The 22,224-nt window shown below is 40.2% G+C and overlaps 1 protein-coding gene and 1 non-coding gene across 2 annotated transcripts in view; both read left to right on the forward strand.

Moving 5' to 3' along the window:
* The first annotated feature begins 1,115 nt into the window (after positions 1-1,115).
* Positions 1,116-22,224, forward strand: part of Edrf1 (erythroid differentiation regulatory factor 1) — a 44,001-nt gene continuing 22,892 nt past the window's right edge. The window contains exons 1-14 of the mRNA XM_026384258.2: positions 1,116-1,341; positions 2,157-2,365; positions 3,775-3,841; positions 4,449-4,574; positions 6,002-6,126; positions 6,658-6,814; positions 10,841-10,962; positions 11,623-11,734; positions 14,635-14,782; positions 15,480-15,588; positions 15,975-16,086; positions 17,126-17,386; positions 19,485-19,556; positions 19,811-19,961. Coding sequence (XP_026240043.1) covers positions 1,234-1,341; positions 2,157-2,365; positions 3,775-3,841; positions 4,449-4,574; positions 6,002-6,126; positions 6,658-6,814; positions 10,841-10,962; positions 11,623-11,734; positions 14,635-14,782; positions 15,480-15,588; positions 15,975-16,086; positions 17,126-17,386; positions 19,485-19,556; positions 19,811-19,961 — 1,879 coding nt within the window. The 5' untranslated portion in view covers positions 1,116-1,233. The remainder of the gene's footprint in view (positions 1,342-2,156; positions 2,366-3,774; positions 3,842-4,448; positions 4,575-6,001; positions 6,127-6,657; positions 6,815-10,840; positions 10,963-11,622; positions 11,735-14,634; positions 14,783-15,479; positions 15,589-15,974; positions 16,087-17,125; positions 17,387-19,484; positions 19,557-19,810; positions 19,962-22,224) is intronic.
* LOC113179624 (U6 spliceosomal RNA) lies at positions 7,030-7,132 on the forward strand. Its single transcript, XR_003300373.2, has one exon. It is a non-coding gene; the product is annotated as a U6 spliceosomal RNA (small nuclear RNA).

The raw sequence follows: 22,224 nt of genomic DNA on the forward strand, positions 1-22,224 counted from the left end.
TTGCATAGGTTTTATTAGGTACCCAAAATAAGTTTAACCATCCCGTTTTAGATATGAGTTCAACATTTTACTGAATAATGTATAACTTGCACAAAAAAATTGACAGCAAAATAGAACGAATGATTGTAAAAATTAAAATCAATACATGTTAAATAGCTCCAAAATATTTTGTCAAATCGTATATTAATCCATAATTTTTTGTTACATTTGAAAACAAAGTAAGTTAGGCTTGCTCATTCACAAGGATTCCTGAAGATGCACACTATTAGTCAAATGTAAATTACAAACTAAGGCATACTTCAAAGCAAATTTAACTTAAAAAAACTTTCATTACTGAAAAACCGATCAAGGTTTGCCAAATTTTTGAGACGTTTCGCTGTTTCATATTAGTTGATTCGTCCGAAAGAGTCCAGGCTCTCCAAGATTTAAACAACCCGAGCTATTTCTCCACCCCCTTGCTACTCTAGGAACTGGCAGCACCTCCAGGGAGCTCCCTCCCGGAGCCACCAAGTCGGAACGTGCACGCCCGCTGGAAGCCCCGGTGTTCCCAGGCGCTCTGACGTCGGAGGCTCGGCTCACGCCGGGGTTCTCAGCAGACGCTCCCTGCGCAGCTAAGCAGTTTACCACAGGTGCTGCCAGCCCAGAGTCCGCCCGGCGCCCCAAGGCCCGCGAGCCCCCGCCCCTGCACTCCTGCATTGTGATGCAGGAAGAACGGGCCGCCGCAAACCCGGGTTGCAGCGGACCGGCGCACCTGGAGGCGCCTCTCCCTTCTGGGCCTCGGCGTGCACCGCAGGCCGGGGAGGGAGCGTGCTGACGCCGCTAACTCTCAAAACCCTTTAGGGCAGTTCACCTCCCACGCAGAGAGGACCTCCGGACTCGGACTCGGTCCAAGCTCCGGCACCAAGAACTCTATGCCAACAAAGACTAGCGGCGTGCGAGGGGTGGAGCTTGGGCGGCAAATACCGCGAGAAGTGGTCTCCCGGAGCGGCTTTGACAGGCGCGCCGCCGCTCTCGCCCCCGGAGGCGGTCTCCGCATCAGGAGGCGGGGCCGAGCCTCTGTTGCAGAGATCGCGAGACTTGGCCGCGTCACCGCAAGCCTTCCTGTCAGGGGCCGGAAGCGCTCTTCGCGGAGCGTCTCCTGCACCTGGTCGGCTGAGCTGCTGCGCCCGTGGGCCCGGTTCCCGGTGCCGCCCCTCGGCTGCCGCTGGGCCGCGCCTGCCCTGGGCCGCAGTGATGGAGGACCTCAAGGAGGCCGGCGCCGAGGCTCCGCCGGCGGGGACCGGTGCTCGAGGCGGGCTGAGCCTCCTGTCCCAGGGAGATTCCGAGGAACCTTGCGCGCAGGTAAGTCCCCCGCGGGGCCGCACCTGCCCGGGCTCCGCGGGCCGCGCGGCCAGGGACGCTGTCACGGGCCCCGCAGCCTCCGGCGCCGCCTCCACGCCCCCGTCACCTCCGAGGCGCGAAGCGGAGGCCGCTGCCCGTCCCAGGCGTGCAGGTCGAGAGCCTCAGCCCTCTCGCTTCCCCCCGGCGGCCGCCGCCACAGCGCGCTCCGCCATCTCCGCCCCGGAGCACCCGGCGTGAGAGTGGGTCCGAGCGGCGGCGCGGGTGCGCCGGAGCCCGGGGGGCGGCGGGAGGGTGCGCCAGGGCTCGCCGGACCCGCGCCGGGCGGGTCTCCGAGGGCGGGCCGGTGCCGCGCTCCTGTGGGGACCGACGGGCAGTTGGCCCTGGCTGCTAGCCAAAGAGGCCCTGAAATCACCCGAAACCACTCGGTAGGCGGCGCGCAGTGTGGACACGAGCTGTTTCTCGGACCCGGGGGGCGGCGTCGAGGGATCCTGCGGGGACCCCCAGGGCGCTCTTCAGTCTCCTGGTCTCTGCTTCTGGGTTTTACATAAGTACATTGAACCAGGCGGGCTGGTCGGCCTGCTTCCCGGCTGAAGACCGTAGCCGTCGTGCTCCTTGATGCATCCGTCTTCCTTTCCTCTAAAACTATTGAAGAAGAGCTAGTAAATATGATCATGTGTGCCAAAATGTATCGTTAGTGACAGGCGACACGCATTCCCGGTGAAGCTTGAGGTAGTGAGTTCCTGTTTTCTTTTTATAAAGCTGAGATTTTCATTCCTAAGAGTGTTCATTATAGTGTCATTCAATATGTTAATTAGGGATCAGCTTTATTTCTTGGAGGCAATGAAGTGAAGAGCCGAGCTGTGGTGAAATATTCTTCCGCCCCTCCTCGAACAGCATTTGCACGCCTGGAAGAGAAGACAGACTTGAAACTCCCACCTGCCAACTGGTTACGAGAGAGTGCCAAACTAGGGCCAGCAGGAACTACCATTCTTGGCAATAGTAAGAAAAGCAAGCCGTTTTCAAGGTAAATATTAATAGATGGCATTTTTAACCTACCCCTTTACCCCACTTAAAACTCTTAATACTTTCCAGTTTAATTTGTGATGTACATTAACTTGCTGGGATTTTTTTCTTTTTCCCAAAGATCACATTTGACTTTCAAAGTTTTTTCTCCCCTGCAGAATATGTAATAATATGAAGATACCAATTTCATGTGTTCCTTTCATGTCTGCATCATGTTATTAACATATATTGAATTTTTTACTGAAAATTGACCATTTTATTTTTAGCTAATTTGCTGACTTTTGAATGTGAAAACAAAACAAATCAGGGTGGTACATGAGAAGGAAACTCTTACCGTGGTCTGATCTGTTCTTTGGAGTTTTTCTTTGAATTATGGTATATTGTGTAGATTAGAAAAACCTGATGTAAAATTCCAGCATATTGGGTGACCTACACCTTTGACTCTGAACCCGAGAATTCTGCTAGTGGTATTTAAAAATGAGAGAATGGCCCGGCATCTTACAGAGAAAAATGTACTTATGTCTCTATTCTTGTAGGCCATTTAATATGTGGGGTCCTTACTGCCTCAGAAAGGAATAGTTATGTATTCAAATTGTTTATTTCTGGCATTTATTCTAGCAAAAACCTGGAAATGACTCAAATATCTTCTTTTGGAAGAAAGCTTAATAGATTATATTGTTATGAGATGATTTAAATAATTATATTGACTGTAGAAACACAGTGCTAGGTATTTTATGTTTATCTCATTTAATGCTCATAGCAATCTTTTGAACTAGATACTGTGAAGTATTTTGCATGTGAGAAAATAAGCTAAGAAAGTTTAAGTAATTTACTTAGAGCATATGATAGATTGTAAGAGCATGCTCCAATATTAGACAGTCCTGGCTAAGTATCCTGACTGCTACTTCTCCACCTTATAGACTATAGGTGTATTTCATATGGTACCTGGAATGAGTTGGATGCACACATTTCTTATTTTTTCTCCTCGTTTCTAAATTGGTGTCAGGTGCATTTATCTCATTTTTTTTTAACGATATCTTTCTAGAAACAGTCCAATCCTAGAAACTAAAATCATAATAAATGTTTGTTTTATCTAAAAAGAGTAAAATCTTAAAACAATTTTCTCTTGGAAGAGATTTTTTTGAGTTTCAGAGGACAAAAATAAAAATACCCACTAAGTATTTTATTCTAAATCTTTCCTAATGACTTCTTATAATTATTACTGTTTCATTAAATCTTAAGATATTTTTTATTTTGAGACACTATTTTATATATTCTGAAAAGGAAACACTAGTCAACCTACTACATGTTGATTTCAGAGATGTTAGAATGTGGAAAATGTGAATCCTAGAAGCAAGGATATTTGGTGTTCTGTTCACCTTTAACTTGTGGCCTCTTTTCCTTTGGTAGTTTTGGCATGGCATATGACTTTATTGATTCTGTGGGAAATGATGTGGATGTTGTCTCTGATTCTGAAGTAAGTTTTCTTATTGTTTAAGTGGAACTCCATGAGTATTTTATACTAGGTGTTACATATTCTGTTTCACAGTCTTGAGAAATTCCCGATGAAATGATACGATTATCTGATTTTCAGATACCTTTTTTGTTTTTAAATTATTACTCCTTACCACATGGTCTTTCTTCAAAGTGGAGGGAACAATCCCCAAAACAATGGTAGTGATATTAATACTAATATGAACTGCTATATTTTAATAATAGTAATTGAAATGGATTATATTGCATGTTACCAACTTAGAATCATATTTCCAGTAAATTCTATTGATCTTTAGTTGGCAGTTTTTTTCTGATATGCTAAAAGCTTAGGTCAGTGCAATAGTGTTATCTGTATGCACTTACCCTTGAGAAATTCTGTCTTGTAAAAATAAATCTTTGATCATCGTTTATATTAACATGTTAGCGTGACTCATAAAGTGTAGTGATTCTGGTTTTAAAGGTCTATTTTCTATGTAGCTCTTTGTGTAAATTACAGTTTGTATAACCTTGAGATGAATGAAATTGAAATTTGAAATTACAGATAACTCTAAAAAGGTCTTTCTAAATTATTTTTCCTTAATTTTTCTAAGAACATAAAAAAGCTGCTGAAGATTCCCTACAGCAAGTCCCACGTAAGCATGGCGGTGCACCGCATAGGAAGGACACTCTTATTAGATGAGCTGGATATTCAGGAACTCTTTATGAGATCATCTCAGGTAATACTTTGTGAAAGACATCCAGAAAAACATTAACATCCTAAGAGCGCTAGAAATATGATTGTGTTCCAGAGAAAGGCCAAAGTAGAAATGAAGCTGAGTACTTCAGCAATCAAAAGTTGAAAAAATTTACTGAAGATAAGAAAACTTCAGTTTAAAAAAAAAACGAAAACACAGAATGGGGAAGAAAATTATTTTGTTCATGCTGACAGCCAGGATTCTTACAAGGAAAGGAGTGAAGTTAGTGAAGAAAAAGTTCAGAAAAATACGTGAAATTATTATTTTTACATAATTATTATTATGTTTAAATTATTAAAAAATTCTTTGTCTTCACTATAGAGATTGTCCTGAAATGTTGTTACTAGGCGATGTGAAAAATGTCTTAAAGCCTGATTTCTAAACTGTGTTGATAAACTGCTATTTTTCCTTCTTGTGTTAATGTTGGACACTTTTATAAAATATAATCACAATGTTTTAGTTTCTCCAGGCTTGTTCTCCAGTTCTATACTTAATCTTTAGTTTACTGATAGCAAGTGGTTGATGGTTCTGCTGGTTCATAGGGCTACTCTTTAACATCACTTCAGTGTTTTCCAATAAAGGAAAATGAGTGATTTAAACTGACATTTAAAATATTCTTTTAGAGAAAATAGTAGTTAAGTTCAATCTGTGTGTGCACCAGATACACAATGCTTTGGGAGATGTGAGTGAGTAAATTATAGCCCTAGTTTTCTTCAGTAGTTCACAGTTTTGATGTAAGAACACAAAGGTAGATATTTCAATGAAGTGCAAAGTAGGTTATACTTCAGGCACTCAAGAAAAGATAGAGAAGGGTTACCTCTCTGGCCTGGCCTAGGAAGGGAGGAATATGTGGGCTTCTTAAAAGAGTTAAAAGAGGCAATATGAATTGAGTCTAGAAATACACGTGTTTTGTGAGTGTGCTTATGCCAATGATATTCAACAGAGAATCGATTGTAAAAGAGTAATAGGTACATGTTAGCTTTCAGCCACTGTGACAAAATACCCAAAATATTCCGTTTAAAAAGAGGAAAGGTTTATTTTGGCTCATGGTTTCAGAGGTTTCAGTTATGACCAGCTGGCTCCTTTGCTTTGGTCCTATGGTGAGGGAGCATATTATGTTGGAGAGCACATGATGGAGGAAAGTGCTCACCTCATGGTGGCTAGGCAGCAAAGAGGGGAAAGTAGGGGCTGGTGTCCCCATGTCCTCTATAAGGGTATGTCCCAGTGACCTAACTTCCTTCCACAAGGTTCCACTCTTAAAGGTTCCATCACCTTCTAATAGTGCCACAGGCAGGGGACCAAGCCTTCAACACAGGAGCCTTTGGGGACATTCAGGATCCAAACGATAGCATAGTACCAAATTGTTTCCGCTATGTGTGTAATATTTATTTCATTTTTTTCTTACTCAGACTGGTGATTGGACATGGTTGAAAGAGTTTTATCAAAGACTGATAGATCAAAAGTGGCAGAGGAAGAAAAAGAGCAAGGAGCACTGGTACCAGAAGGCTATTCTTTCCAAGTTTTTATATTATAGGTACTTAACTACTTGTTTATTTTTACCTTAAGAAGAAAAAGGAGGGGCTGGGGTTGTGACTCACGTGCGAGGTGCTGGATTTGATCCTCAGCACCACATAAAAATAAATAAATAAGATAAAGGTATTGTGTCCAACTACAACTAAAAAAATATTTTAAAAAAAGTAAATTTTGATCTAAAATTTAATTTGAAGCTAGTAAAATTAATTTTTTTTCACTATGATGTATTTACATTTTTCATTTTAATTTTTGTTAAGAAAATACATACTTGATTACAAAGTCTGGGGTTTTTTAAAAATTCTAATTAGTTATACATGACAGCAGAATACACTTCATAGTATACAAACGGAGCACAATTTTTCACTTCTGGTTGTACACGAAGGAGAGTCACACCATTTGTGAAATCATACATGTACTTAGGGTAATGATGTCCATCTCTTCCACCATCTTTTATAAATGGTAGATTGTAACATAAAGTTAACTTTGTCAAAAGTCGTTTTTATTTTGTTTTTTTAATTTCTGATTTGGGCAGTATCAATGGTGATGGAGCAGCTCAGCCTGTCCCTTCAGCTGCAGAACAACAGGAATCATCAAGTTCTGATCAGACACATGACTCAGAAGGGGCTTCATGGCCTGCTCCCTTTGAAATGCCTTCTTCAGTTTCTGAAGACCCCAGTGCTTCCAGTCAGGTTTGTTAGTACTTAAATGCTACTTCCATGAACTCATATTAGGAAAACAGAACTACCTCATTTAAAGAATAGACAAATGGAATAAGAAATTGTTTATCAATTTATTTCACAATTAGGAAAAAAAATACATTTTAGTTTTTCATTGTAGAACTTACAAGAACTATTACAAATAGCCAGATCAGTTTTTTTATATTAAAATGTTTTAAAGGAGCCTACTGTGCTTGCACACATACTAAAAAATTGGAATGATACAGAATAGATTAGCATGGCCCCAGCGCAAGAGATGACACACAAATTCGTGAAGTGTTCCCCAAAAAAAGCCTATAGACAAATATAGCAATACTGATTTTTCTCCTTAAAGTCATAGGAATACTTTATAGCATAGTGATAAAGTATATTTTTTAACTTTAGACATGTAGTAAGCTATCAAATATTGAGGCTGATAGGCCTGTTCATAATGTATATATTATTTTACCAGAACTTTTAGTCAAATTGTTAGAGCTAAAATATCCCTTAAGATTTTCTGAATGAAATTCCTAAGTTTTAGCCCACATTCCTGCTATAAAGCTTTTAAAAATGATAAAAGAAAGAATATGCTGTCTGATTTGTATTTTATATTCTTGATTTCTTATTGTTTGTTATCCTTGTTGTGTCTATGAAAGAACAAAGTAACTCCATAGACATAACTGTGGCAGCATGTGTATATTTAGGAACAGATATTGATAAACCTGATTAAAAAAAAAACTGTGTGTGTGTGTATGTATATATATATATATTAATATTATTATTGTTTTTTCCTTATATCTTCTTTTTTTTTTTGGTTCTGGGGATTGAACCTAGGGCCTTGTGCATGCGAGGCAAGCACTCTACCAACTGAACTGTATCGCTAGCCCCTCTCTCTATATTCCTTTATATATATATATTTGTTTTTTTTTTTTTTTTTTTTTGGTATGTATGTGTAGTACTGGGGATTGAACCCCGGCTCTCCTGCCCTCCTGTATGCTAGGCAAGCACTCTGCTATTAAACTATATCCCTACCCATTTTTATTTCTTTGTGAGTGCACTCTTTTTAAATTTTTTTCTTTTTAGTTATATTTGACAGCAGACTATATTTTGACATATTATACATGTATGGAATATAACTTCCCATTCTTGTGGTTGTACATGATGTGGGGTTTCACTAGTCGTGTATTCATATGTGAACATAGGAAAGTTATGTCTGATTCATTCTATTGTCTTTCTTATTCCCATCTCCCCTCCCTTCCCTTCATTCCCCTTTGTCTAATCTAATGCCTAGCCCTTTGTATTTTTTATTTTAAGATACAGTCTCAGTAAGTTGCCAAAGCTGGCCTTGAATTTGCCATCCTCCTGCCTTAGCTTTCTGAGTAACTGGGATAGGAGTGAGTGTCACCATGCCTGGCTGAAAATAAGATCTTAAACTTAGTAAATTTTTTTTTTCTCTTGCTATGTGTTCCCATAAACTGAACACTATTCAACCAGATTGTTTTAGTCTTCACAAATTATAGGGTTATAGGGAATGAACATGTTTAACTTGATTTTAGTTATAGTAGGTTTTAAAGTGGGAAAACCTTCTATAAAACAACACAATGAATTTTGAAAGTAATTAACATGCAGGTCACAATGGTAACCACCAAGAGGTGGGGATATTTTGTGACTGAGAAGGGACATATTAGGGTACTAAGTACTATAACAATGTCCCATGTTATGATTTGGGTAATAGTTACATGGTAATTTTCTTTGTAATTAAAGAGGCGGGGGTGTAGCTCAGTGGTAGAGCACTTGTCTAGCATGGTAAGGCCTTGGGTTCAATCCTCAGCATTGTCAGAAACATAATAAAACCTAAATTTATTTGTACTTTTTTTTTTTTTTTTTTTGAGGGAGCTACTGGGAATTGAACTCAGAGGCACTCATTCACTGAACTACATCCCCAGCCCTATTTTGTTAAGAGACAGGGTCTTACTGAGTTGCTAAGTGCCTTGCTTTTGTCAAGTCTGTCTTTGAACTCCTGATCCTCCTGCCTCAGCCTCCGAGCTGCTGGGATTACAGGCATGCACACCAGGCCTAGCTGTACTTATTATTCTGAATTCTCTGGTTTTTATACTTTATTATATGTGATTATATGTCACCAAAGATTTTTTTAAAATTCATCTAGTATTCCTTGTTTCCAAAGCCTATACCTTACAAAAATGACCAAATAATAGAAATATTGCTCTGCTGCTGCCCATTGTCCTTCTGCTAACCTTTTTCTTGTGTCCTTACCTTGATTAGGAGTTATTGTGCAGAATCTTAAAAGAGATTTTTAAGAATCTGTAGACTTGCATGTGCCAGAAGCAGACCAGCATTTACTTAGTGCCCCAAAGGCCATGAACTTTAATATATGTTTGTATAAATTTATTTTCACCTGTGGAGTTGCATATGCAGTGAGTATCAATGATATCATTTTACAAATCTGTTATTGAAAGCTTATAAGCAGGAGATGATTTTCTTTGGTCACACAGCTGGTGAAGTCTAGGCTAGGGTTTCCATACACATCTTTTCTGATCTCAGAGACCTGTTCTTACAGCAGCACTCCACCGTGTCCCTAAATGCCACCCGTTTAGGAGGGCTCTAGAAGCAGATTGAAGTGAATTTCAAAATTTGGAGATCTGTTTGCAAGCTGTCGCCTCTTTAATTCTTGTTCTCACAACTAAAACCACTAGGTTGAGGCCTTTGTTTAGCAGTTACAGAGGTTACTTGGGTGTCTGTGGTATAGCCTTGGAGCCAAAACTTTTTTGAGACCGTTGAGCCTATCATAGTCTAAAACCCCTCTGAAGCTACCTCATAATTATAATTTTGGGAACTGACCCCATAGCTTGATCATGTGTCTATATAAACAAATGATTGAGGAGTTCGATGTCCTCGTAGGACTCCTGAGGGAGAAAACAAGATGGCAATGATGCTGGCAGTCTCCCCTGACTTGAATTGTGCCCACTGCACAGGCACACACATAGATGAGGAGTAGGATGGATCTTCATGGAATAAGCAGCACATACACATGTCCATCTTGGGGTCAAGTAGAACACTGACATTAAATTAAGCTTAAAGTAGTATTTCTTAATACCAACTGTCCTAATGGTTGAAAAACTGAAGAATGCAAAATGCATTCCATAGAATATGTTAAGAACAAAAAGTATTGTGAGATTGACTATGTTTGGCTTAAACCTTGGATTATATAAGGATGAAGTAGATTTCTATAGCAAGACCATTTTATAGTCTTTGAACAATAAACATTGTCACTCTCAAAAGCAAGTATAAAATGGTAAGTAGCATTTTTTTCCAACCTGACTCTGATAAGATTTCAGTGGGTGTCCAGGATTGGAATTCTGTGAAGCTCATGTAGGACATATTAAACTAGAGACTGTCTGGATGACAGAACTCTCAAATTATGACTGAGATATTTAGAATTTTCTATTGAGTAGAGATGGGGTAACCCAAAAGAGCAGTAGTAATCAATGTTACTAAAAAAATGAGGGAATGAAAACTGTATTGGCTTAATTTACAAAGGTAGACTTGAGATGAGTGCTTCAGTTTTTAGGTAATACTCTTTAAAAATGGGTCAATTTTAAGAAGTGTTGGCAGCAGAATCACTCCTTATCCTTGCACTTTTCACAGGGAAGTGAGCCTCTTGAGCCCTCATACATAGTGGGGCATGTGGCCTCAGCACCCAAAGAACAAAACCTGACTACTTTATTCAATGACGGGGAGAACAGTCAGGTATGCTTTCCACATGGCCAAGTCAAGACACCTAGTCCACGGTCCACTTCGTCATCCAAAAACTAGTATCAATTGGAATTGATAGGGAAAAAAATCCACTTGATCCTGAGAATTCCTAGTACACATCTCTCTGATCTTATAGCTCTGGGAACTTACTCTATCTTCTTTTTTCTTTTTTCTGGTCTTTCTGTGGATCATGGGGGATACTGTGGATCTTTTGTTTATTATAATCTCTCCATTTTTAAATCAAAGGGTCTTAAAAATGATTTTGTTCGGAATATCCTGTGGACATTTGAAGACATCCACATGTTGGTGGGATCCAACATGCCCATCTTTGGTGGAGGCAGGTATCCAGCGGTCAGCTTACGTCTCAGGTAAACGGCACCACGCCCCTCTTGTGCTTATGTTTTTTAAATGCTTCCTTTAGATTTAGTGTTCCTTTTGCTTTTCCTTATTTGTCTGGGTAGCCTCTTTTTTCCCTAGATTTTCTCACCTCCCTTGTTCCCATGCCATTTGAAATGGTAAATGCTGAAAGCCCCATAGCTAAGCTCTCATTCTAGACCTAATTGAATAGAGCCAGAGGTCTGTTGTACTGGCTTATTCTTATGTGTCAATCTGCAACCTGTGAGAATACAAGAAAATTTATTGGTTAAGGAGATATTTTGCTAATTTCCTGTTAAATAATTGTGAGCATTCTTCTTAATGCTTCATGAGTATTCATATTAGTGTGAATTTTTGCTTGGGCATTATTGTGTGTGCTCAATCTTGCCTTAGATTGTGTAAGGAACAGTATGTTCAGTCATCTTTCTGTTCATACTGAAAATTTAGTGCCAATTAGAAATAGGAAACAGCTTTTGGAAAGATGTGAAAATATAACATCATTGAGCTATGTGCCTGTGTCTCATCAAACAAAGCATTTATGGCATTTTCATCTAGGGAGCATAGAGTAAAATACTTACATGGGGAAATAAGTCACAGATGACTCATGGAACATCTCAGTGAAAACAAGTAACACTAGAAATATATATTTTTAGGGATAACAACAAACCAATCAATGTGCTAACTGGAATTGACTATTGGTTGGACAACTTGATATGCAATGTACCAGAGCTTGTGATGTGTTTTCATGTAAATGGAATTGTACAGGTAAGATACACTGTGACTTTTTAAATAACCTCTCAAAAGCAAATTGATTGGTGCAGAGAGTACCTCACCAGAGTTTTTAAGGCTTGTGAATACTAAGGTGTATTTTGGTAGGGAATATAGGTGTAAATTAACTGAAACTTGAGTGTTTTCACTTTTAAGTTCGTAAGTATTACTTAAGCATGGATTTGTAACCATAGAACTCTTAAGTGCCAAGTTCATGATGGCAAACCGAAAATGCCAGAGCAGTGGATGTGTTCATCCTTGCACAAATGTCTGCTCGGTGTATGCAAAATTCTAGGAGCAGACTAGAGTGAGAATTGCCTAAGGTAGATAGGTAGCCTATGTAGCAAATTCTTACTGAGCACTTTCTATTTAGGGAAATTTTAATCCCCATTACAAGTGCTGGAGGGAAACAGAGTATGTTTGATCACTACTTACCTATGTTCTGATGGGAAGTAATGATGTGCAGAGAAAACAGTACGAGACATGAAGCGAGTACTGTAAGTGTACACACCGGGTCTGGGTAGTCAGAAGGGCGAGATCACTCTGGGTCTGGAAGAAAGGCTTCATGCAAAAAGTGGCTTATTAACTGGGTCTCAAAAGATAGCTAGTGTCTCAAAAAGTAAGAACTTGGATTTGAGAAGAGTTGAGTAGGTAAATGAGAGGATTGGTAATAAATCCAATTAGGGAACAACAGGATTCAGGTAACAGAGTTGAAAAAGTCTTGGCCAGGTAATGGGGAACCTGGAATGCGGTGCTGAGGAGTTGGTCATGCGGGATCAGTGAAGGCTTTGCCTCTGGGAGGTGAGATTTGTTGTGCTGGAATGTTAATCTGGGATACTATGGAACAGGCAGGGAGGACTTGGGGACAAGAAGATGACCAGCTATGGCATTACTTTAATGAATGGCATAACATTGTGCTGCAGAGGAAGTACTGAGACTCAGCATGGTGGTGATGGCATTTGTTCCTTGCCAGTCCCTTTGTTAAGGGCATCACCTTTTTGATCTTCTCAGCTGTCTCAAGTACTTTTATTCCCTTTTGGTGGGGAAGGAAATTGAGGATCAGGAGCTCAAGTGAGTTGCCCAAGGTCATGTTGCTAGTAAATGGTGGTTCTGATGTTTGAGCCTGTATCTGCCAAGATTATTATTTTTTTCTTTTTTCCTTTGTTTTTGTTTTTTTGTTCTTGTTTTTGGTATTGGGAATGAACCCACGGTGCTTTAACATTGAGCTACATCATCCCGGCACTTTATATTTTCTGAGACAGGGTCTTAATCAGTTGTTGAGATTGGCCCTCTGCCTACCTCAGCCTCCCAAGTCCCTGAGATTATAGGTATGTACCACCACACCCAGCCAGAAGCCTTCCTTTTAACCTTTATAACTTTTTTTCACCTGGGCTTCATCAGAATCACTTGGGCCTCCGGTGTGCCAGGCTTGGTAGGATTGTGCATTATTTTTTTCCCCCAGTAAGTTTTATAGGTGATTGATTTGCAGCCTTGATTGAGAACCTCTGTCACACCATAACCTTAAGTGGCAATATTAGTGAGAAGCTTGTGGTGAGGCAGGGGAAAGGGAAGAGGTAGGTACAGCATTAGTGAGACAGAAGGGAGGAAGAGACCATGGAAACCCAGGGCCCTGGGACAAGGATGATGATGGTGTCTCTTGCTAAGAAAGGGGCAGTGGGCTGGTATAGTCTGGGAAAATGATGTGTTTTTAACACACATTCAGCTTGAGGAAATTTGAGAGGTTCAGTGAGCATTCTGCAGTTACAACCTTCAGAGAAGATGGGCCTAGAGGATAAATTGAAGCACCCCCTGGGTACAGTTTGGTTCATCACCATTGAATCTCAAAATCACGCATCAGAGACTTACCCCATATAAGTGGAAGGGGAGTGGGCATTTGAGAGGGGAATCAGAGTGGTGCAGTATGAACTCTGGGGGGGAGGGAATAACAACCTTGGGGCCTTTAGATGATCTCAGGAGGATGAAAATCAACCTTAGGCAATCTTGTCTGGTGTCCCAATCCAGTTGCTTTAGGGCTTCTGATTTTACAGTATTTCAGGAAATGTGGTAAGATGTGTTTAGGGAAATCTGCACAGAAGACACCCTGGAAAGAAATATGGAGGCACTTTAAAGATAATAGTAGTACCAGCCATGCAGCCTTCATTCCTGTTGCCCCCTCCATCTCTGTGCTCTATCCCTCCAAAGGACGAGTCTCTAACTCAAGGGAAGAGAAGTATCTACAAGGAAAACATCTCAAGTGATGCTCTTCCTTTGAGCCATTCACTCTGGTGTGTGTGTAGGTGGGTAGAGGAGGCCAGAAATATATTGTTTTTAAAATGCTTGTAAGGTAAAGTCTACCTTCATTTACTACCTTCCCTATTTAAACCAGCAAAGGCCTGGGGTTGTGGCTTAGCAGTAGAGTGCTCACCTAGTATGTGTGAAGGACAGCCAGCAGAATGAGAAAGGAAGTGTTCAGTACTGTGTAGTTAGAATAGAAGCAGTGCTAAACCTGAAGCTCTAGACCTGGTGTGACCCCCCTCAAGAGTGTCTTTAGTGGTAGGCCACCATCAGTACTGGGCCTGGATCCTGGGTATTTGGAGCAGGAAAAGATAGAAAATCACTGGCTTAGGGCTGGGGATGTGGCTCAAGTGGTAGCGCACTTGCTTGGCATGCGTGGGGCGCTGGGTTCGATCCTCAGCACCACATAAAAATGAAATAAAGATCTTGGGTCCACTGAAAACTAAAAAATAAATATTAAAAAGAAAAAGAAACTCACTGGCTTACACTCTTTAATGCTACATGGGTCTCTGTTTGCAGATTTGTGTTTGGTTGCTTTGTAAGAGGAAAGATGTTGCTGCCTCAGGTTCTCTCTTAAACAATCTCCCATCTGTGTTTTACAGAAGTATGAAATGATAAAGACAGAAGAGATTCCCAATTTGGAAAACTCTAACTTTTCTACTAAGGTCATAAAGGACATTGCACAGAATATTTTGTCATTTCTGAAATCCAATTGTACCAAAGAAGGACATACCTATTGGCTCTTTAAAGGTAAGCTATTTCTTGGAAACTTGGAATGGAATCACCATTTGACCCAGCTATCCACTCTTCGGCCTATACCCAAAGGACTTAAAATCAACATACTACAGTTCCACAGCCACATCAATGTTCTTAGCAGCTCAATTCATAATAGCTGAACTGTGGAACCAACCTAGATGCGCTTCAGTAGATGAACGGGTAAAGAAACTGTGGTATATTTATACAATGGAATATTACTCAGCATTAAAAGAGAATTAAATTATGGCATTTGCAGGTAAATGGATGGAGTTGGAGAATATCATGCTAAGCAAAGTAAGCCAATCCCAAAAAACCAAAGGCCGAATGTTTTCTCTGATAAGTGGATGCTGATCCAAAATGGTGGGAGTGGCGGGGGATGGCATGGGATAAATGGAGCAACTTTGGGCAGAAGGGAAGGGGAGGGGTATGGGCAGGAAAGACGTGGAATGTGATGGACCTTATTACCCTAGGTACGTGTATGGCTATACATATGGTGAGGCGCTACATTATGTACAGAGAAAAAAAGTGCTGCAGTTGTGTACAATGAATCAAAATGCATTCTGTCATTTATACCTAGTTAAAATAAATAAATATTTTTTTAAAAAGAAAAAAAGGTAAGCTAGTTTTTGAATGGACAATGATCAGTTTGTGTGACTTCTATAAAATGAGGTTTATTTGTTTTTCTTTTTAGCCAGTGGCAGCGATATAGTGAAGCTCTATGATCTCACTACTCTTTGTGAAGAAACAGAAGACAAATACCAGAATCCATTCACAATGCCAGTAGCCATTCTCTTATATAAGTGAGTGCTTTAAAAATTTAAGTTGAAGTAGCCTTATGTAAAAGTGTAGTATGCAGCCACACTCTTCAAGCCAAGCCTTTAAAATACCTCTTCAGGTTTTCAGAGTGGGACAAATGCTTACATACACGTGAGTATATACATGAATATATATGTGGGTGTACAGGAGAGACAGGCACACAGTCACACATATAAACACATTGTACCAAATATCATTCAACTTTCTTAGGAAAGCATAGTATAAACCTTTGGGGGGTAGGTGGGTAAAGTGCAATCTTTAGTTGTTTTTTATAGCCCTTATTCTGTTGGGAAGATGCAAGAGTGTGCCTAGACTTGAGCGCTGTAGAGAAGGATGAGGGGGAGTAAAGTGATCTAAACATCTCTTTCAGGGTTGCTTGTAACATGATGATGAAGAAGAATCAAAATAAAAAACACTATGGGACTATTAGAACATTGCTTCTTAATTGTGTGAAATTGCTGGACAAAAGCAGACATCCTCAAGTAAGATCACATTCATATGCTTTCTGACAGAGTGCTAACAATCTGATGAAGAACTGCTGCCTGGGCAGTGAAGGCCTCTTAGCCAGACTCTAGCCCGCCCCTCCCTTCATGGGTGCCTGCAGCCTGTGGCTGTGGAGCACTTAAATGTGCCTAATCCGAATTGAGATGTGCTGTCAGTGTAAAATACACACTGAATTTTAGAGAGAGTGTGTGTAAATGCACACTGAGTTTAAGTATAGCAGTATCCAGTTTGTAAATAGATTATCCTGAAGACCAAACTTAGAAATAGTTTGTTGAATAAAAAAAGTTGTGTGTGTGTGTGTTTTTGGGTTTTTTTTAATGTTGGGGGCAGGATCTCACTAAGTTGCCCAGGCTGGCCTTGAACTCCCCTTCCTCCTTCCTCAACCTCCTGAGTAGCTGGGATTACAGACACAAAACAATTACTGACTTAAGTGTCTAATTGCTGTTTGAAGTTTTGGTATTTAGTGGTACTTGAGTGATTTATGCAAAAGTTAAAAAGTGATGTTCAGATTATTAAGTGTCTATAATAAAGAATTAGTCAATAATAGTGAGATAAATGGTAATATGTAGTGCTGATTTTAATAGCAATCAGGGAAGGACTTTTCCTTTTTTAATTTAGTGAGGTTTTTTTGCCTTTAGAGCTATAGGTCATATTGTAACTATTGCCTTTTAAAGGTAAGCTATAGTCATTTATAAAGGAAAATTCTCATTTCTCACTTGGTTTGGGTAGGATTTGCTAACATTTTAGTTAATACTTAAAAGCTTTTGCTTGTCCCCCGTGAAGGCTCAGGGTGGAATAATTTCCAGAAATGAAACTCAACCATAAGGATCTCACAGAGCACACTCAAGGCTAGCTTTGGGAACATTTCTGTGTGTGTGACAGTCTGTGTGGCAAAAACAGACTAACTGCCGACACCTTCCAAAACTTGTGCATGTGGTAGTAAAACTGCTTTATCTTTAGATGATGAGACAATTTTGGTGATAGTTACTTACACACATTTGTTTTTCTTTATGTAAGATTATTGCTTCAGCCAATTACATGCTTTCAGAACTTTTTCAATTGGATGAACCTAAAAAGGAAGAAAATTCTGAATCTCCTTTACATGAGAATTCGGATGAAAGTTATAGTGAAGAGGAGGAGGAGATGCCTGACAGTGATGAAAATGGATCCTATAGCACCAGCTCTGACCCGTCAGATGACAACAAAGCAGTAGCTATCATTAAGTCTGTTGGGGAATTGTCAGTACCAGAAAAATACAAGTCCATCCACCAAATCAGGGTGAGCTCACAGGATTTATATTAAAGTTCTATTGGTGGAAAAACAAATAGGTGTTAATTGAATGCAATTAGTCTCAAAGATGCTAATTGATATTTAGCAAATCTTCTGTGATCCGGGGTCTAATAATTCTTAGCTTTCTGAATTCTGAACCTTGGTTTTAGAACCCCGCAGTTGAATAGTCTTGTTCTGGGGTATCTGACCTACATTGTCCAAGGCTGGTGGCCCAAGTACACCAGACAGCCACATGTTGATTTTTATGTGGGAGATTTTTCTCTCCATTAGCCAGTGTGTATTTGTAGCCATGTCTCCTCATCAGGGTATGTCTGTCCAAGTTTTGTGTTGCTAGGAAATAGCATATGTGGGTTGCTTGGTGAACAGAAGTGGGGGGTTGATCCATATGTAGCGCTATCTGGTACGTTGTCCTTGTGCTGTAAGTAGGACAATACTTTTCTGTGACCTGGGGCATGTTTCTGCCCTGGTCAGGGCGGATGTCCCTAACACTGCCCACCCTTTTGGTTTTCCGTAGCATGGGCTACACTGGCTGTTGTATCAGTCTGTCTCCACAGAGTACTTTCCTATGTGCTGCCTCCCTATGATTAGATCCAGTCAGCCATGGGAGAGTTCTGTCTGTTCCACGAACTGAGATAGTCATATTTACAGATAATCTCTGAATTCAAGTTCCAAGTCTAACATTCAGTTGGAAACTTTATATCCAACCAAGTTTTGTGAGGCCATCTCTGTTACTTTAAAAGATTGCCTGTGTCTCTGCCCTTCTCTCCCTTCACTTTCCCCTTTCTTTTACCACAGCCATCCTGGGTTTTTTTTGTCTCTTTCTCAGAAGTATGAAGATTGTCTGGGGGCCTTTGCCTTTATTGCTGTGCACCTCTGATCAGACACCCTAGATCTTTTTCATGGCTGCCCTTGTGACTGAAACGTCACCTCCTAGGGTAGATCTTCCCTGACCATTCTGGCCACAGCATCCTATGTCGGCTCCTTCAGGGAGCTTCTCTGTACCTATTTTTGGTATGTGCAGTCTCCCATCTCTGAATCATAAGCCTATTGCAGGTAGATCCTCCTCAGCCTCCCATGTCTGGGACACACTGTGGGTGCTCAGGAAATATTTGACTACATGACTGTAGAGAAGCGTCATTAACTCTTCATCTAAGATTTTAGTTCACTTTCAGCCTGAGCCCCACAGTGGAGTAAAAAATGTTTTTCTAGTTAAGTCTTCTATTGTAAAAGTTATGTGTACTTGGGAAGCTGCATTGTAACATAAGGCCCTGGACTTGTGGGGCAATTAGATAATTAAAGGTGCAACAGTATGTTAGCGTCCCTCTTTTGTAGAGACAGCACTTTTTATTAGTGTTAGACATTCAGAAATGAAGTCATAGTAGTCATGAAAACATGCTGTAGCTAGTTTTAGCTGTGTTTGATTTGAAAAATGGGTAATCAGTGTGGATTCCAGAGTCCCTGCTTCTCCACTCACTTGATTCGTCCTCAGATTCCTCTGCCATCTTGTGGGCTTCTATGAGAAATCTAGTAGGAGTTACTAGTAACTCCAGCCTCCCAGGATTCCAGAAAATGAAATGCTTCTAGAGGCCTGTACACATACTGTTACTTAGTGGGTAGATGTTGGTAACTAGTTTTGCTCCTTAATTAAGCAGGTAAATTATATAGTGAGCCCTTGGGGTGATGAGTGATTCTTGTTGACCTTTTGCTAAATTGTTAACTATGCTACCAAGTATCAATGCTAATTAAGAGTTGAATTAATCTATTGGATTTAGTATGCATTTTATCTAAAACATTACAACTCTCATTCTTGCTTTTTTGTTATAATAGAATTATTTTTAGAAATTTAAGTACTTAAAGCAGCACATATACTGGAAGATCTTTTTGTTAAGCTAGATTTGTTGATATGCTTACAGTAATTTAATCTGCAAACAAAAACATTGCAGAAACTTTTGTATCAGAAACCTTACCAAGTTGAATACAAAAGCATATTTCTAAATTATTGGTTTGTAGAGTTTTAGAAATTTCCAGAAGTGAGTCAGGAAATGTGTTGTAGCATGTTAATAACTTCAGCTGTTTGTTTCTAAAGCCCAGTTGTGCATTTCCAGTTTGCCATGATACAGAAGAGCGCTGCAGACTAGTACTTAGCTATGTTCTGGAGGTAAGTCTAAATTTAGATTTTGTTTTTTCAGTAAAGTTTGTGGTTGATATGCAAATAGCACTTGTTCATTGGTGTCTAAATGTTATTCTGAATGGTGGTCTGCTGAGATTTTTTTTTCCAAGCCTAAAGTGAAAAGCAAATCAATGTTTCCCAAATCTTTCAGATCAAACAGTTTTTCGAAGTCTGTTTCTAAAATAGAAATTCTGCCTTATTCTTAGTAAAGTATACAATAAATGTTTTTCCTTTTTTTAAAGGGTTTAAAATCTGTAGATAACAGCATCAAAAAAGAAAGTGACCTTCCAGCCGCTGACCCCAGTACCCCAATCCCCTTAAAATATGAAGATGAATCTGCAAGGGGGGGTCCTGAGGGGCTAGAGAAGCAGATGGCCTTGTTTTTGGACAAAAGTAAGTTGAATTGATGTGCAAATAAGGCCCTCAATAGAATAATATACTGGTCCTTTATGTCAATGAAGGCATTCCATTGAAAGGAATTGAGAAAAAGTATGTCATGTGAATGAGAAATAGGGTGACATAGCTTTTCATTCTAAATATAAAACAAAGCAGAGTAATTTTGATCTTCCATACTATTTTTTTAAAAAAAATTTTTAGTTGTAGGTGGACATGATACCTTTCTTTTATTTAAGTTATTTTTCTGTGGTGCTGAGGATCAAATCCAGTGTTCCACGTGTGCAAGGCAAGTGCTCCACCACCAAGTTACAATTCCAGCCCCCATAAATATTTTAATAAGAGCATAAGGACCCTGGTTCCCCCTTGCCTGCTGTGAGGAGCTGATGCTGTCAACCCAGTGCAGTTCTTCAGAGCAGTTGCATTGGTAACAGCAAGGGAAGGTGATTAGCACAAGCTGTGGCTTCACCCAGGCATATTTCCTCACTTCCTTGAGCTGCCTTTTCCTTCTCAAATTTGACCTAATAATAGTGTCTACTTTTGAAGGATATCACAATGATTAAATGGTTAACATAAGAAAAGTGCCCAGGACCATATATAGAAGTGGTGGCTGTAGTCATTTCATATGTGAATAAGCTGGCAAGGTCACTTTCAAATGATCTGTGTGTTCCTCAGGAATGTCCCTTTATGAAAAACTTTGAGATAAAAGTCTTGAGGTTTCTGGGTTTTTTAATCTGTCATATTTCTTATTCCAGCCTTATCTCCTCTCCCTTTTTAAAAAGTTTCAGTTGTTTTAAAAACAATTATTTTGAAAGCCTGTGTATTTGAAATACTACCAAGTGCTTTCTGGACCTTTCTTCTCTTCATGAACAAAAGTGGTGGAGGTGGGGTGGCTTTGCTCCCCCAGCATCTGTGTGTGGTGCTTCTTGTGTGCCAGGCTTATCTGCCTGCAGTGAGAATCTACACTGTGACTTTCTCTTTTTTTTTTTTTTTTTCTGAAACACCTTTTCTATCTCTTATTCCCCCTCATTTGCCCCAATTGAAAATCCTGTTCAAGTTCAAAATCACCACGCTCACCTCTCTCTCTAGTTGGAGTTTCTTGATCCATTAACACTGGAAGTGGGGAGCACCCACTAAAGCCTTGTCTTGTGAACAGGTGTTAAATGGTTTTCAGCACCACAGTTGTGAGCACGACCTGCATCTTGGTGTCTTTGGTTTTATCAGTGCTTCACATACAGATAATGCTTATAGCAGTAGAGGAAAAGGAAATCAACCTACAATGAAACCATCATAGAGACTAAGTGCTTTTTGTTGGCTTGAAAAATTCATAAGTCTAGCTAATAAGAAAATGGGGCCGGGGGTGCTGGGTTTGTGGCTCAGTGGTAGAGCGCTCGCCTCACACATACGAGGCCCTGGGTTTGATCCTTAGCACCACATTAAAATAAATAGAAAAATAAAATGTATTTTAATAAAGAATATATTCTTCAAAAAAGAAAGAAAATGGGAATTCTGAGGACTGGGAGAAAGGCGTGTGTTTGGCGGGGCTGGGGTTGTAGCTCAATGGTGGAGCATTTGTCTAGCATGTTCTCATCATCACATAGAACTTTATTATTATCAAAAACTAAAAAAAAAAGTTTTTTTTTTTTAAACAAAAGCATGTGTTTTTGTTCTTTGGTCCAAAGCATTTTGCTCTTACGTCTGTAATCACAGTGAGTATATTTGGTGTGGTTTATGTTATCAAGGCAAAGGCCTTAGGACTCCATGTCACGGTTCCTAGTGCCTGGCCCTGTGCTTGGCACAAAGGTGGTCATTGGTGGAGTGGAGTAGCCTGCGCTTTGAGTGTTCCTGGTGGGGAAACCATGGGCTGCTGTGGGAGCCAGGAGGAGCCAGGTAGTGACTTGAGGCAACAGGTAGTGACTTGAGTCTGGCTGATGGGCAGTAGGGGTGGAGTAGTAGAAAAGCTAGAAAAATGGCATGTAGAAAGTAGCTCGGATGTATATGGTTACAAGTGCTAGAAGCCCTGTTCTGTCTAGTGACCTGCTTTGACTGAGATAGGGGCTTTGCTTCAGGAAGGCATAATATTTGGTAGGTTGATTTCAGAATGGAGACAAGAGGCAGATGTCAGTCTGTAGGCATCGCAAAAGAGAATGTCAGTTGCCCCTCGCAGAGATGCGGAAGGTTTGGAGCTTCAAGCAAGAGTTTGAACAGTGCCATTTGACTCCTTTGAGATTAGGCAAGGAAGCATAGTATTCACCAGTCTCAA

This window comes from Urocitellus parryii, chromosome 5 (assembly GCF_045843805.1).
Source record: "Urocitellus parryii isolate mUroPar1 chromosome 5, mUroPar1.hap1, whole genome shotgun sequence".
Taxonomy (NCBI): Eukaryota; Metazoa; Chordata; class Mammalia; order Rodentia; family Sciuridae; genus Urocitellus; species Urocitellus parryii.